Below are 15709 nucleotides of genomic sequence, written 5' to 3'. Positions count from 1 at the left end.
AAACTAGTAGCTTACTAATTGGTAATACTAATTTAACCATTCATTTTGGTTACAAAATATGTTTATATTTGAGTGATGATTTATTCGGTGATCTCAGTTGGCCTAATTATCATAGTTCTGTCCTGTTGAAGTCGTTTTACTTAAGTATAATTTGAGTTAGTTCCTTATCTTCATCTCACCTGCGCTTCCCCACCTGCGCAAAGTGTTTACAAATTGTAATCTCTTATCGCGTAACTTCCCAGAGCAAAGAGTAAGGGAGAGAAAACGTGTGAGAAGAGAGAGAGGCAACTTGGAGGCGATTTGGGCGCGTTTCCATCAGTTTCATTTCGAGCGTTCAGCGGTCGCGACGTCGTGTGCGGTTAAGTCGCTTGAAACGGCTGAGGGAAAAAAACTACTGCCCAACTTCAGTTGTTTACCAAGTGCATTTAAATTACCAACTAGGTGCGCGTGTGTGTGTGTGAGCTCCTTTAAAATTCTGCTAATTCCAAATTATGATATAATGTCACGAGCACAATTTATGAGGCATAAACTGTCGTCTATTCGTATATTCAAAGCGAAATTCACATAATTTGTGCCAAGAAATTCACGCGATCATTTTGGCGGTGGCAATTACATAGCACTTAATTGATCCATTAGACTGCACTCTAAATATCTAGCTATCTATCTATCAATTTTAGATATTTCCCAGTTGCACCTGCGGTTTCTGTTTATTTTCGTAATTCGCAGTCACAGATTTCTAGATGGAATTCGCTGGGGGAACCTGTTCGCTTCGGTCATCTACGTATAATTGTTGTATAACAAACGGCTAAACAAATAACTTATTTCTATTACTTTTATTTTTCGTTCGATTTCGTGATGAGCTCAGCGAAATAGTATAGTATTAAATGGTTACCATTCGACGTTTTGCATATGAATGAAAATGGCTGGAAACTTGAGGTGTCTACATTAATTAAGTTTTTTTGGGAACGAATTTGCTTTTGCTTGTTTCTTACTTTTTTTTGTTTCGGTCTCCATTTCCACACAGCGTGTGACTTTTTTAATTCGCCAAAGGGCAGAAAAAACTGAGAAAAATGCACGAAATACAAAGTTGTAGCTCCAAAATATGTAATTTTACATTTTATCCATATATTTATTTAAGTTACCCACAAAATCGTGCAATCGTGTTTTAAAGATTTCGAAATGTACAACTATAGAATTTCTTGCAGTGCATCTAACCCTATGATAGGTTCAACGTTCTAGGTTGAAATCAAATCGTATTTTTTTTTTTGCCAGAATTCGTGGCCAAATCGCGTTTCGTTGGCTGAGCAATCAAATTAGCAGGTGGCGGCCGTTTGCATCACCTGAGTGGAGTGTGGAGCGACTCAAATGAGCCGAGTGCGTTTTGCACGCGTTTTAATAACGCGCTTAAAATAATTAAGTCTATCCGGCGCAGGCAGATTAATCTAAGTTCGTGCACTTAAAGTGGATAGTAGGACAAAGATAGGCGAATTACGCAAACAAATAGTTGTAACAAGTGTCTTGTTGGCGGCCAACTTCCCGATTGTCAACTTCTCTGGGGGGGATTGCCAGATTTATGAGTGGCCCCGGGGCACGCGACTCCCACTTGGACACGCCATGCTCCGCTTGGCTGTGCTCCTGCTCTTTCCGCCGTCCAAGGACCGCGGGGACACATTAAACAACATTTAATTTCGTTTCATTATCGCTGAACTCACATACATACAAAATCTGAATTTTCCGTGGGTTTCAGCCCTAGAAAATATTTGGAATTCCCTCGAGTTTTTGCCGCTCGAATGTGTCGACGGCTTCAATACTTGTCATTTTGCTACATGAGGAGCGTGGGTGAGTCGAGTCTCGGCCCATTATGTGGGCCAACTACCTAGGTAAAAACAAACAAACCAATATGTAAGCATTTGGCCAGAAGAGATGGCGAGAGAACCGGTTTTAGGCCAACGACTCGAACTTGTTTTTCCTCAGCTGCGATCGGCTTTGCTCTTGGAAAATTTGGTCGCCCCTGGTTTTCCATAGCACTGTTTTTCCATATGTCTTCCCTTCAAATCGTTTTGGCCGAGTTGTTGCACAAGTTGTTAGCAATTGCTTGGCCCTATTGAAGAGCTAAATAATGTGGAGTTTTTTTGGCTTCTGATCTCAATGGAAAACAAAATGTACATATATACAACAAATATTTATTTTGTCAAATAAAGGGAGATTTTCCTCTTTCTTGTTTATGAAATTGCAATAATAATAATATAATAACAATAATATTAACAGAAGCCATTCAAGTTTAACAATGTTTTCAAGCTATTTTAATCCCAGACAAAGAACCAAGTGTTTGACTTTAATTAGCAACTTTTATATTTAGCAACCGCAAAGAGAGAGGAAAATTCTCACGATAGCCCCACCATTCGCCTCAAATAAATTGCAGAATTTGTCAAAAGATGTTCCCTCTTGATACGTTGCCAAAATGATTTTGGCATTGGCCATTGCTCACTTAACCTTAACCGAAACACTTTCCATTATATTCCTTTTGGCTTCCTTGTTTGTTCTCGATTTTTAATGGGCATTAGTGAATACGTATATATCATGCGAAAGGCGACCGACGTCAGATATTCCGCCTGTCAACCAACTATCCCCGAAAATACTTTTGGAAACTCTTTCAAAATTCCCAGCACCATTTCCCTTCCCCACTTCACCCCTTCTCACTTGTCACGCTGAGGTTAAGCAGGCGGCATATTTTCAAATATTTTCCAAACGTACACAGGCCAGACCCCACAGACCCGGAGATCCCACAAAGATCCGTCGGAATTGTAATGGGGAAGGTCGCCTTGGGGCCCTGGGTGATAAATTAAGTACTTAATGTTCGCCGGCAATTTTCGGAGCTATCGCATTTAATTAAAGATTAAGAGAACTACGCTCGTATCATTCGGGGCTCCAAACGCCGTTTTCCCGCAGGAATTCGATGTCTGCATATTAACTAGATGATGGCCTTGTCTTACAATGGCCCAATGTCCCAATGTTTTTTATGTTATGCTCGGAACATGGATGTTCCGGTCGCCCAAGACTGTCCATAAATACGTACGTATGTATGTACATATAGGAGAGGACTGTGTAATATCTCGGTTCATGATATATGCGCCATTTGAAGGGGACGTGTCGGGGATTTTAAGTGAATTGCGCTTGAGCATCATTACGATAATTGGTGGACCGACCTGGCAATCGCCCCCTCCCCCTCCCGCCACTCATTTGCACACGTACGCTAATTAATATGCACGGTAGTTGCGGATCTTTGATTTAAGCATTCTACACTTTTAGCCACTTGTCTTCTTTTTGGTGCGACCATACTCGTATTCGCGGGCAGCTGTGAAAACCGCTAGCGAACACTGGAAAAGCGAAAAGTTTGCGTGCATGATCAATTAACTTGGCCAGCAATTGATGCAAGTATCTGCGCATTCACTGCTCCACATCTCCGAATTGTCTTTCGTAATCGAAATTATTTAATTTCACCGCAAAAGGTTCAACGATCCCCGATCGAGATCGATCGATACGATCGCTTGGATGTGTTCAGTGTGTGCTGGAAAAATCAATTGGTGAAATGATGAATTGGATTTCGAGTCACTAGCAGTGACTTCTGCTGCAGACAGACCAAAGAAAAATTAGTGAAAAACACATCTATAAATTAGGCAAAGTGGAAACAGTCGGGGGAAAAAAAACCGGCAGCCGAATATATTTCTGTTTTTGATTTATGCTCCATGCTCTAAAAAATAGAAATTTACAAATGAAACCGGCACGAGGGCAGATCTCTTAGAAATAAGAACTACAAGTTTATTGAAAGGCAATGGGTACACCGAAACAAAAGTATAAGTAAATATCGCATATCGAATGAGGAAAATCAAATTTGTAATTAATTTTCAATTTCCCTTAATAATATGCCACATTCGAAATAATCGCGAGATTTTCCGTGTATAACGAGGCGTTTTCCATTTATGTACACAGTCGAGCAAATTAGCCGAATGTCACGATCAATGGAGAATATTAAGCGGATATCATATATTAAATATTACTCACAGATCAAATTAGTTTTCCGAGTTGGCGAATCTGTTTTACAAACGATGGGGGGGCAGTTGGCAGCAATTTGCTCGCCCAGTTCATAAAAGCCAGCTAAGTAAACGCGAGATGGCAGCCAAATTGGAATTTTAATTTCGCATTGAGAAAACACACAAAACTAGAAAAATGCCGATGCGAATGGGAATGGGTTGAAAATGCAAACAAAGGAGGGGCATTCAATTGATTAGGGGAGTGCCCGCCCAAAAGGGGACGGGGGTCTCAGATAGCAGATCGTCTGAAATATCGGAAAATATCCAAAGTATCTGTAGCGCTAGAAAAGTGCAAGCAATCCGCTGGATGCGATGCGAATGTGAGGCAATTATTTGCACTTGAAAATGCAAAGATGGCACTGGAGGCGGCAAAATTTAGATGCGTGTGTCAGTCAGATCGCTTTTTGGCCTTCCGCACATGGGATGTGTAATTGGAAATTTCACAAGCTAATTGCAGCTGTCAATGCTATGCCACTGACGTCACAGGTGCACTGAGAGAAAACTTAAGACATTAAGACACGATAAGTTGAAGCATTATACTTGGGAAACCAGACAACAAGCACCTTTAAACATAGTACTTTAATGTTTATATATTTATAAAGAAATTAATTCGATTAATAACTACATATGTGGGAATATCATACAACTAACCGACCAGAAGTTTCTTTCTGTGTACCAGCATCACATATCCGTCATATTTATTTATTTACCATGCCATCCATGCAACAGGTTGCCTAACTGCATTTACCAGCGATCGAAACTGTAAACACAAAAATCCCCAAATATGTTTCCAAAATCATTTTGTTTTTTTTTTTTTGGATTAAGGATTAAGGATTTATTTGTTGTTCTTTCGACTTGTGTTTTGACTGGCAGAGCATTTATTTTGTTTGGAAGCGTGTTCCACCAAATGCATTTCCAAAATATAAGCAACATTCAACCGCAAAAGGCATCGAAATACATAGAAAAAACATTGAATACCAGTAAAAACCGATTATTTGGATAATTTTCCCCAGAAGTCACGATCTTCAAGAGTACGATTTTGTTCAAGCATAAAGACTAAAAATAAGCGAGCGGCAGCCTTCATCTCCTATTACTTTTTTTTCTTAGGGTCTTCAGGCTTAGGAAACTTGGTATTATATAGGGGAATCCATCCGGCAATTACTTTCCAATCGGTATAGTAAACAACAGCCAATGCTGCAGCCAGCCCAAAGGTGGCAGCGGATGGTGCGCTGTGGACATAAGAAAATATTAATGTCAATACTGGGTGTGCTTCTTAGGCCAGGCTGGCAACTCTGCTAAGAATGCAACTCTGGGTATCTCGTGCCCTTCCTTTGCCTTATCTTCACACTCACAAGGCTACGGCCAATGCTTTTTGATTTTGCGATGGTTTGTGCCTGCACCATAGACCACATACTTTTTTCTTTAAACTCATTTTGATTTGTAGATTCTGAAAGAACTTCGCTTGCTATCAAATTTTAGAAGTATAGCGTCGGGCCAGCTTGTCACTCAAAATTCATATTATAACTATCTACGAAGTTCGAATTACAACACGCTAATGACCTATTGTATAGCCATCGAAATGAACTGCAAAAGGGATTGATTAATCAATGTCGGATGCGGGCACTAAATTGAAACATTACAATCTTTTATGAGCAATCTATGAGCAATCCCAACTTGTTGTTGGCCTGACCTAATTGGAAAAGGAGTGTGAAGGTGGAGACAGGGGTTGGAGTTCGCTTGATGGACTCGGGCTGATGACTAAAAGCCACGTGGAGGACTAGAACTGCAGCAATTTGTCAGCAGGGCCAAGCGAAAATCATTAGCCTAATTTTCAGGGCCAGAGTGAGGTTACTTCTTCGCGGCGCTTCTGTGCACTGAGAAAAAGGATGTAGCTTCAAGTCTGGAAAAAAAATATAAGACAAATTGCACAGTATTTTCTATAAGTTTCCAAAATCTTCATTGCTTATGCAATGTGCTTGTAATAATTAAAATGCATCCTGGGAAATATGTTTTGATGAGGCACCCTTTAGGCACACGCTAAGTAAACATTTTTTCCCAGTGTGGGTGCGTGTGTGCTGGCATTTCTTCCGAACTCCGACTGGATTTCCATTCGATTCGATTTGGTGGGCCCCTCCCAGATTGTCTTGCCAAGTTCCTTGCCAGACGCCAGCGAAGCAATTTAAATGCCACACCTTTCCGCTGTCTGAGGTGGGTGGCTTCCAGCGGGCCTTCACATATGACACTCGTTGTGTCCATTAGGGCAGCCACAGCCAGTTGGACAGGACGACAGTTCAAGGATATGCGCCCAACAGAAGGCTGGGCCCGTTTAATGTTCGGGCAACCCTTTTGCCGCCTCCCAGCTGACTCCCTCCTCCGTTTCTCTTTGAATTTCCCCAGAGCTATGCGCCTGCTGATTTTGCTACTGCTGCCACTGGTGGCCATCGCCCAAGATGACTACTGCTTCAGCAAGGACACCTCCCGCCTCCAGACCCGCCAGTTCTCCTCGAAGACCGCCTATCAGATCGTCAAGGGCACGGACATCGACAAGCAGTACCTGGTGCCCGGCTGTCAGCCCCAGAAGATGTGGATCTTCCACAGACACGGCACACGGCTGCCCAAGAAGAGCATGATCAACAAGGCGCCCAGGGTGGCGGAGGTGAGTGCTGCAGTTAGGATTAGGTAAAGATAAGAACAATGCTTTTACTTTTCCGAGTGTAAACACTCTTTCGCGAAAGTGAAACCTATTAGTTTATTCAGTGAATTACAAACGCCTAAGCCATAATTCATTAACAGCCAAGCTGCCCATTTAGGAAACGTTTTATTGCCAACAAATATGAGCTATAGCTGCGTAAAATTTACGACGTTGTAATCTTTACAAATATATCATTTCTATGCAGCACAAGTAACAGCCATTCAAATGCCAGCATTAAAGGCCATTTGTTTTTGTAAACTCAATAAAGTAGCTCAATTGAATATACATGATAATCATTTGCAGCTGCGCGATCTCATCATTAACAACTACCAAGTGGCCAGGACCAAGCCCGAAACGGATGCCCTCTGCCAGACGGACCTGATTGCCATCAAGTTGTGGAAGTGGAACAGCAGCATAACGCCCGACATGGAGGAGTATCTGACCGCCCAGGGCTACGAGGATCTCAGGGGCACGGCCAAGCTGTACCAGCGGTACTACCCCACTGTTCTGACCCCTAACTATAACGACACTTACTACCAGGTGGGTTTAAGAAAAGAATAAATAAAGAATAAAGAATATATATATATATTTATTTGTAATTTTAGTTCCGTCACACGGACACCCAGCGCACCACGGAAAGTTTCAAGGCTTTCGCCGAGGGTCTCTTTGGTTCCCAAAACGCTGCTCATCCCGTCGAGATTCCCAAACAGGATCTGCTGCTGCGTCCCTATGACTATTGCTCCTCGTTCAAGGATGTGAACTACAAGGATGAGGGCTCTGAGTACTACAAGTTTCATCAGTCCAAGTTGTACAACGACACGTTGGCGGAAATCTCCACTCGATTGGGGTAAGTTTGAAAAATGAAAGTTTCCCATGAATATTGCAAGTTTTAAAAATTCAATTTTTCACCCATAGTTTCCTTTACACCCTGGAGGAGGCGGACATCAAGCTGATGTACGATATGTGCCGCTATGAGCAGGCGTGGAATGTGAGTGTGTTTTTCGAGGAATTCTTAGAAAAGTTAATTGGCCAACTGCAAATTACAGGTGGACCGCAATAGCGTCTGGTGCGGCGCCTTCTTGCCGGAGCAAGTAACGGTCTTTGAGTACCTGGAGGATCTAAAGTACTACTACGGTTCGGGCTATGGATTCCCGGAAAACGCACATCTTAACTGCCGACTGGTGCAGGACCTACTCACCCACCTGAGCAACCCGGTGTCGCCGCATGTGGTGGCTCATTTCGGTCACTCGACTGGTCTTCTAACCCTGATTACTGCGCTGGGCATCCAGAAGGACGACATCAAGTTGCGGGCGGACAATTACGATAGTTTGACGAGCCGCCGCTGGAAGAGCAGCCTGATCGATCCGTTTGCCGCCAATTTCGTGGCGGTGAAGTACGACTGTCCAGCGGACTTGGATCGCGAGAAGGTGGTCTTCTTCCTCAACCAGCAGGCCGTGCAGCTGGACTGGTGCAGCGTGGGCCTGTGCAAGTGGTCCGATGTCCTCGAGAAGTACAAGACCATTGCGGATGCGGACTGTGGCGAATACTACTGCCGGACGGGAGGTGCTCCATCGCTGGGATCCGGAGTTGGTGGACTTCTGGCCACCACGCTCGCCGCCATGCTGGTCTACTTAATGCACTAACTTTCGATTAGATTAGTTTTTAACTCGTAATGTACAAATTTCGTACCAAATGGAGGGACGCCTCGCGGCGCATGTCAGTCAAGTATTTTTCGATTTAGATTTTTTACTTTTAATCCAGCTACAGCACAATTCTTCACACAGTCGAGAAGTCACACACACACACAAAATACACACAACCAGATACTGAAATATTCAACTTAACGATTTTTCTAAACTCTTAATGAACGTTGATGGCGCTCCAGTCAGAAATAGCTTTATATTAACTGAATAAAATGAGTCTTTAAAATGTGAATGTGGTTTGAATGAGTTATAATTTGGCGCCAAGGCAACTGCTTTATGTATAAGGTATAATTCATGTAGAATGTATATGACACATACGCGAGCGCTAGATGGCGCTTTACAGCAGTACAGTGGGCTTGTAACATAAAAGTTTAAAGGCTTAAAGTTTAAATAACACCTGATTGAATGCACAATGTTCTCTACTTTAGCAACACAACTGGATAATTTCCACAACATTTATTTTGCAAAGGTTTTCGCTTTGTTTATAGATACGGCTTATATGCTTAAAATACCATTTAAGATTTACCAAAGTAACTTGGCCTAAATGTGTAATGAAATCATCTACCTAATCTTTAGGTTAGTAATTAATATAATCGTTTAAAATACTAAAACTACTGTAAATACTCACAAGTCGCTTATACCCGGCTTAAAACTTGGAAGAAATTCGAATTTAATTACATTTCCCAGGCAGCCTGGAGGAGTCTCCTGACCTCCACTCCCGGATATCCCCCTGCAAAAGTCAGCTTTGACAAATCCTTTTCGGGTGTGAAAACCGTAGGCCCTGTTTAAAGTGCCATACCCCGCACTTTTCCACTGTTTTAGATTTTCGCAGAGCGACATGAGGAGGATAATGGAAGGGGAGGGGCAGGTTGGATGCTATGCAGCGTCACGTGTTTCCTGTTAAATGCTCTAATGATGGGTATTAGGCCAGACTAAGTGCCACTCATAAGTGCCGCACACGCACCTGTCTCCTCCAGTTCCTCGGCCCACGATTGTCGTGGTCCTGGCTACCAGAGAATCCGAATCCGAATCCAAAAACCGACTTTGTGACCTGCCACCGCCTTTGACATCGAAATTTACGCAATATGCGTTTTTTATTTCGCTCACTCGTACGCCTTCGACTTACCGGCGTTTTGGCCATTTGGGCGTTGCCACGGCAGCCCAACTGACGGCTTTTTACCCCGCCCACCATCGAGGTCCTGCCAAAATCCATGCCTACTGTCTGCCCCAGCTAGTTGAGTGTCCTTCTAGTTCACCTGAGGACCGAGGGCTGTGTACGTGTTCTTTTGCCACTTTTGCCTCTCCAACTCCGACGAATTTCCTGGTTGATGGAAATGGATGGATACCAAGGATTTGTCTAAGTGACTGCTTTTCATTAGTTTAACAACCTCTCGAAAATACAAAAAATTACTTTAAAGACAAGTTCATCCATAAGTAATAGGGTTCTTCAAAGTTTTTTCAAATGTATATATGCTGCCCCAAAGAAGTATTTTTAGTTAATTAGTTTGTTATGTTTGTTGATTTTTATTAGTTGATTTTCCCAAAAACATATAGCGTCAATGTATAAAATTGCACTGAAAAATTGTAACAATCAAAGGAAAAGTAATTACACATCCTTTTTAAAGGTCAGTTCATTTTCCCACTCATTAAGTATTCATTCGTACGGCATAATTAATAAATAATAATAAATCCATCTGACAAATGAAAGGAAGAGATTAAACGGTAGCAAAAATTCAGATTGCATCGAGATGAGTGCATAAGCCAGAAGTATTTTCCAAACAAAAATATTTACTCTGGAATGTTTGTACTTTTCGTTTTTTTTCCACAATTTTTTTTGTATGTAGGCAAACACTTTGACTTAATTAAAATGACCAAGGCAAACAAAAACTGCAAAAAAGTAGAGCCAACAAAGAGGAAATTGCTTTGATAACCAAAATGGACTCTCTTTGCCAGCTGGACAAAATCCCTAGGAAAATTACAAGAATTTTTGTGGTCAAGCTATTAATTTTCCAACGTAGAAGTCAAGAGGAATCACACACACACGCGCAGGTGTGTGGGTGTTCAGTGCGTGTGTGGAAAATGGAAAATGAAAAGTTGCAGTGAAAAATGATTACCAGCAGTGCTGACTTCGTTCTAATTTGGGAATTGTTCCCACAGTTGAGCTTCACCTGTGCTTGCAGCAAAAATCATGACACAAAAATGCACGAAGCCGAAGCTAGAATACACTTACCCTTACTTCATTAGTTGTATATTTAAGTGCATAAAGTAAAATATTACTTAGCATTCATTTATTCCTATATCTTATATCAAAAATTAATGTTAAGCATAACCCTAAAATACTTCGAACATCACCAAATAGTCAAGATACCCGCTTGAAGGATTGGATTACCCGGGCCTGTGCCAGGATTTGAAATTTGGTATATTTGAAGTGTGCCCAGCAAAGCAGGCCCTTATTAGTTATGAGAATATGTGGTGTCCATAACTGCCTGTTGACCGGTTGTGTAATCCAATGCGATGACCAGCCATTAAATTTTATCCGGGCATTTCGTTGCTGCCCTTCTGAGCAGAGAGAGTGCCTCCAGGCGATAGTCGGAGTAGCAAACAAGGCCTAATAATTAACCAATTACCTGACGCACTTCAAAGCTCCTGGCCTGGATATCCTGCTCCCGTTCCTAAGGTAGCACACCCACATCCACAACCACCCACACACACACGGAGCAGTGTTTGTAGAAGGCATTCTGGGTCCTTCGGTTCCCAGCTCACACGAGTCCAGCTGCCTGTTGCTGCTGGTCAGATTCCGTCCGGAGGCCACAAAAGTTTCATCTCCAGTTGCGGACAGGCGGAGCAGTGTTCGGAATTGCTTATTCATAGCTCACTGACACACAAATGAGTGACCATTACCGAATTGCTGATGGTAGTTTGGGCTTCGGGTCGGACTGAAACCAGTGGGGATCCTGCCGTGGACAGCAAGTATTAACCCGAATCAAATGTTCTTCAAGGGTAGGAAATGAGAAAAGCAACTTTGCGCTCAATTAACAATATATCGTTGGGCAATGAGAGAATTAATAGTTTTGGAATCTTTTTCCATCATTTGATTAAATTATGTTTCTTTATATTTCGAAAAATGCTTGGAAATTAAATGTATAATAATACCTTAGTTTAAAATTCTGTCTGCTCTTCAAGAAAACACGTGCAGCGCCCACTTGTTCCCCTGAAATTATGCACAATTAATATTAAAACGTGAGCAAATTGGGCTCATAAATTTGGCAGCCTACAAAAAAAGTTGGAGCGGCAGACATTTCATTTGAATTTATATTTATTTTTAGCACTCAATTAGCGGGAGACATTGATTAAGGACGAAAGTGGTTCCCCCAAAACCGAACATCCCAACGTCGTGGATCATCGGGAATGGGAAGAGGGGGATAGGCGGCCACCTGCAAAAGTCACATCCTTCGGTTAAGGATGCCACCTCGAGGACCGTTAAACGCGGCACTTGACAGGCGACCGTCTGTGTGAAAGTATCTCGTATCCTGGCATCCTTTGTTTTTTATGCTCGCCGCTCGAAAGACAAAGCTTGTATGAAATGTGCACCGCAGGGAAGAAAGACCGAATGGGAAAGGGAAAGGGAAGGACATCAAAATGGAATATCCTGCATACGCAGCCTGTAGTGGAATGAATATCTGCTGCCATTTACGAGCTCAACTCAAATGGCCTGCAGTGATTCCCGCCCTTCCGCCCGACGCACATACTCCGTGTTATCTGTCGGAAAGAGCTGTAATGCACAAATTAAATTTATAAATATGCATAATAATTTTTAATAACGTTTCACAGGACGAGTTTGTCACTTGCAGCGCCGGCTTTTTGCCAACGAAATTGACTTCCTGCGGCAATTCGATTTATACCAGGCTCAGGTGTGGAATTTCGTGTGGATTTTTCACTTTTTACAAGTCATTGTTAAGTTTAGTTCAGCTGGAGGTAAATTTAACTGTAGCTCGATTGATGATACTTAGCAATTGTGATGGATTTAGTTAATTTAATAGATTATCACATCATTTTTTAGGCATTTAAAATCCAAACTAGTAAAAGACTCTATAATATATTTCTCTTACCTCTTTATCATTTGGCAAGCCATGTTACTCAGTATAATCAAATAGGCATACTATTCGAATTTAGCGCCTTTCTATGCGATTCTCACAATAGCTGCTAAGCGGTAGACATTCACACAGCAACAAGTAATAGAAGTTTGAGTTCCTGCTGGCTCCATCAAATGACATATAAACTGTCATCTAAAAAATTGCTTTAGCAAATCGATTTCGCAAATATGTTTGCCTTTTTGTTAAGCAGCATTTCCCATCACCGGCGTCACTTTGGCCCAAACACCCAGAAGTCTCCCACTCCACATGTCCTGCTTGTCCCTACTTCATGGTTTTGTTATTCCTTTTCGCAAACACAAATGTCCTTCCGGGCGGGCACTCAAAACGAGTGTAGCCGCTTGTTGCTCGGCTTGTTGCTCCCGTTGGCAGATTCCGGATTCCGGATTCCTGATTTCTGATTTGTGCCGCTGTCCTCCCAATTTAATATGCAATAAGCGGGCTGTCAGAGGCAGCTCGGTCCAATCCCTTCGTTTGCGATTCCCCGGGGGCCATTCGGACCTAAAATAAACATGCGGAAAATGTTGGTAAGGCCTTATCATATTTGGACAGATGTTGGATTGTAATTGAGATTGCCTGCCCGGAACTGTGCAGCGGCGAAAAGTGCAAAGATTTTAATTGAATTTCGCACAATTGATTTCATAATTTAAAAACGAAGAATCGAGAAGAGGATACGGATGCGAACGCCAGCAGAAATTGGCCAGTAAAGAGTGAGTGTGTAAAAATGACGAGCTGGTCATTATCTGCGCTTTTCCGTCAAAGTAATTTAACTTGAGTGAGCACTTAATGCTGCTCCTCTTGTGGAACATTTTCCGGAACGCACTCCCTCCTTCATTTCCATTGAGTTGAGTTAACGCGCAAGTGCATTAATTAAGATCCAAAGGCGTCCATGGCAACCAAGTGGCAGGATGCGGGCCGAGCATTAATATAAAATCCTTCAACGATTTTCATATCGAGGAGGGGCATCAAAGGGGAGCAGCTGCCAGCTATGCCAGTTGGGCATAAATTCAGCTAATTGGCGACTCACATATAAAAGCCCTTTTATTGACACTAAACAAGGCTGAAATGTACAACGTACAAGCAGCTCAAGCCCACTCAGTGCGTATACGTAATGTTATGTTTGCTTTTGCCACAGGCTTGTAGTCGATAAGCCTGTTGACTTTAATTATATAAATACATAAGGCCTTGGAACTATTCTGGGAATTCCTCAATCAAGTCCTTGCTGGGGATTTATTGTGCAATCGGGCAATTGCTTAGTGTGGATTTACTTGATTCAGGCTGCCATGTATTAACTAAAAATTAGCATATTTCATTGAGGTGAAGAGAATAAATTGCAAAAAGGGAGAAGGTTTCATTACATAAACTTATATACTTTTTGTTGAACCCTTTAATCGCATTACTCTTCTGCTTCACTGCGCATTAAATATGCATTAATTATTAATAATCAATCAGGTGAAACTACATTTTCAAGGAATTTATAACTTTTCAACGCTATCTATTATAATGCATTAAACGAAGTGTAGTGTACTGTTCAAAATTTTATTTTATTTAGACCAATTAAAAAACATCAACAACAATTAAAAGGTGGAACAAAATGTGAGCAAATCGCTAGAAAATTGAGAAATTTAAAATCTGTAACGCCTGATGGCACGGTACTGGTAGCCATCGCTGCCCAGGACGGCGCTCTCGCCTCCAGCCGGACCCTCCACGATGACCTCCTCGCCGCCGATCGGAGGCAGATACTCGGGAGCGGCCTCCCTCAGCTCGGCGGGCATCTCGGCCGGCTGCTGGTAGTGGTAGCCATCCTGGAGCAGTTGCCCAGAAACGGTGGGCACATCCACCACACGGACATCGGCCGGCTCCTCGGGTGCAGCCGCTTCGGTGGTTTCCTCAGCCGCTGGCGCAGCTTCGGTGGGCGGAAGGTACTCCCGGCTCACCTTGGGCTCGGCGGCGGACACCACCTCCTCGGTGTCATCGGCAGGTGGAGCTGCAGCTGCCGGAGACTCGGGGGCAGCCTGCGCCTCCTGGGCAGGCGGCAAGTAGGCGCTGCTAGGTGGCAGATACTGCCTGGCTGGCTGCAAATGGGACACATCACGACGGTTGCGATGGCGCAGCTTAAGGCGGCGCACGGTGCGGTACTCGTAGCCCTCATCGCCCAGGACAGTGGCCTCCGGATCGGCTTCCAGGGCAGCAGGATCGGCCTGAGGCTCAGCCTCTACGGGCTCAGCGTTCAGGAGGACAGCCTCGGTGACCGAAGGAGGCAGGTATTCCACGGCAGCGGGATCCACCAGTTCCGAGACATCGCGGCGCAGGCGAGATTCCAATTGAGGAGCACCTAGAGCCACACTGGCCACGGCGGAGAGGGTAAGGACACCACCAAGCGAGAAGATTTTCTGGAAAATAAGTAGTAGTTAGTGGAAGTATTTTCAAGTGCTTTTTGAATTCAATTTTGCTATGTTTCTGGCTTAAATGACTTTTAAATTGATATCCATTTATTTGATTTATTTTGCGACTTTATTTAATCCTTTGCAGCAAACTCAAATCCTTGAGGACTTACCATTTTTCAAGTTTGCCTTTTCGGGTTTACGATTTGCGTCTTGCAATTGAAAGTTGCCTGAGCTGATTGATGATTTGCTAATGGCCAGCTGCTCAATATATAGCCAAAAGCGAGCTCGGCCATAATTAGAGAAACCAAAAACAAAAAGGCCAGCAACAAATGGAGCCACTTCAAAGTGGAGTGCTCTTCTTGGGGTCTTCGTCTTGCCTCAGTTTTGCTTTGGACAATGTCAAGTGGTCCCGGTTTTGGACCTCGTTCGTCGACTTGACCTTTAGGCTCCGCACTTTTATTTCAATTATTTCCATAACGTTTTTTTCATCGAGCTCTAAATATATTTTTGAGGTGTTAATTCGCAGGCCTGTCGAATCGTGCGGAAGTACTCTTCGAGATTCTTCTATTCTATTTTCTATCACATTTGGACCGCTTTTCGCACAGCTAATTGTTTGGTCGTGAATAATTAACTTAATTTTAATGCGTATTACATGGAAAATGGGCCCAGCCAACCCAGCTGTCAC

General features: G+C 42.9%; 3 protein-coding genes across 4 annotated transcripts; 1 reads left to right on the top strand and 2 right to left on the bottom strand.

Moving 5' to 3' along the window:
• The first annotated feature begins 319 nt into the window (after window positions 1-319).
• On the top strand, window positions 320-8714 carry LOC6605972 (multiple inositol polyphosphate phosphatase 1). Of its 2 annotated transcripts, none has more exons than XM_002030748.2 (6): window positions 320-441; window positions 6489-6747; window positions 7087-7323; window positions 7389-7630; window positions 7699-7771; window positions 7830-8714. In XM_002030748.2, the coding sequence occupies exons 2-6, from the start codon at window positions 6493-6495 to the stop codon at window positions 8424-8426; spliced, it is 1404 nt and encodes a 467-aa protein (XP_002030784.1). In that variant the 5' UTR covers window positions 320-441; window positions 6489-6492; the 3' UTR covers window positions 8427-8714. The 2 variants fall into 2 exon arrangements, with proteins under 2 accessions (XP_002030784.1, XP_032574238.1); XM_032718347.1 differs by having other exon boundaries at window positions 320-457.
• LOC116801035 (cytochrome b-c1 complex subunit 10) lies at window positions 4896-5594 on the bottom strand. The gene is made up of 2 exons (XM_032718348.1): window positions 5444-5594; window positions 4896-5320 (listed from the first exon to the last, which is right to left on the bottom strand). The coding sequence occupies exons 1-2, from the start codon at window positions 5521-5523 to the stop codon at window positions 5182-5184; spliced, it is 219 nt and encodes a 72-aa protein (XP_032574239.1). The 5' UTR covers window positions 5524-5594; the 3' UTR covers window positions 4896-5181.
• Window positions 8715-14162: 5448 nt separating the features above from the next.
• LOC6605971 (fibrous sheath CABYR-binding protein) lies at window positions 14163-15263 on the bottom strand. Its single transcript, XM_002030747.2, has 2 exons — window positions 15195-15263; window positions 14163-15030 (listed from the first exon to the last, which is right to left on the bottom strand). The coding sequence occupies exons 1-2, from the start codon at window positions 15195-15197 to the stop codon at window positions 14263-14265; spliced, it is 771 nt and encodes a 256-aa protein (XP_002030783.1). The 5' UTR covers window positions 15198-15263; the 3' UTR covers window positions 14163-14262.
• Between the last annotated feature and the right edge of the window lie 446 nt (window positions 15264-15709).

Source organism: Drosophila sechellia, chromosome 3L (assembly GCF_004382195.2).
Source record: "Drosophila sechellia strain sech25 chromosome 3L, ASM438219v1, whole genome shotgun sequence".
NCBI classification, from domain to species: domain Eukaryota; kingdom Metazoa; phylum Arthropoda; class Insecta; order Diptera; family Drosophilidae; genus Drosophila; species Drosophila sechellia.
This window is presented reverse-complemented; position numbering and strand designations above follow the sequence as displayed.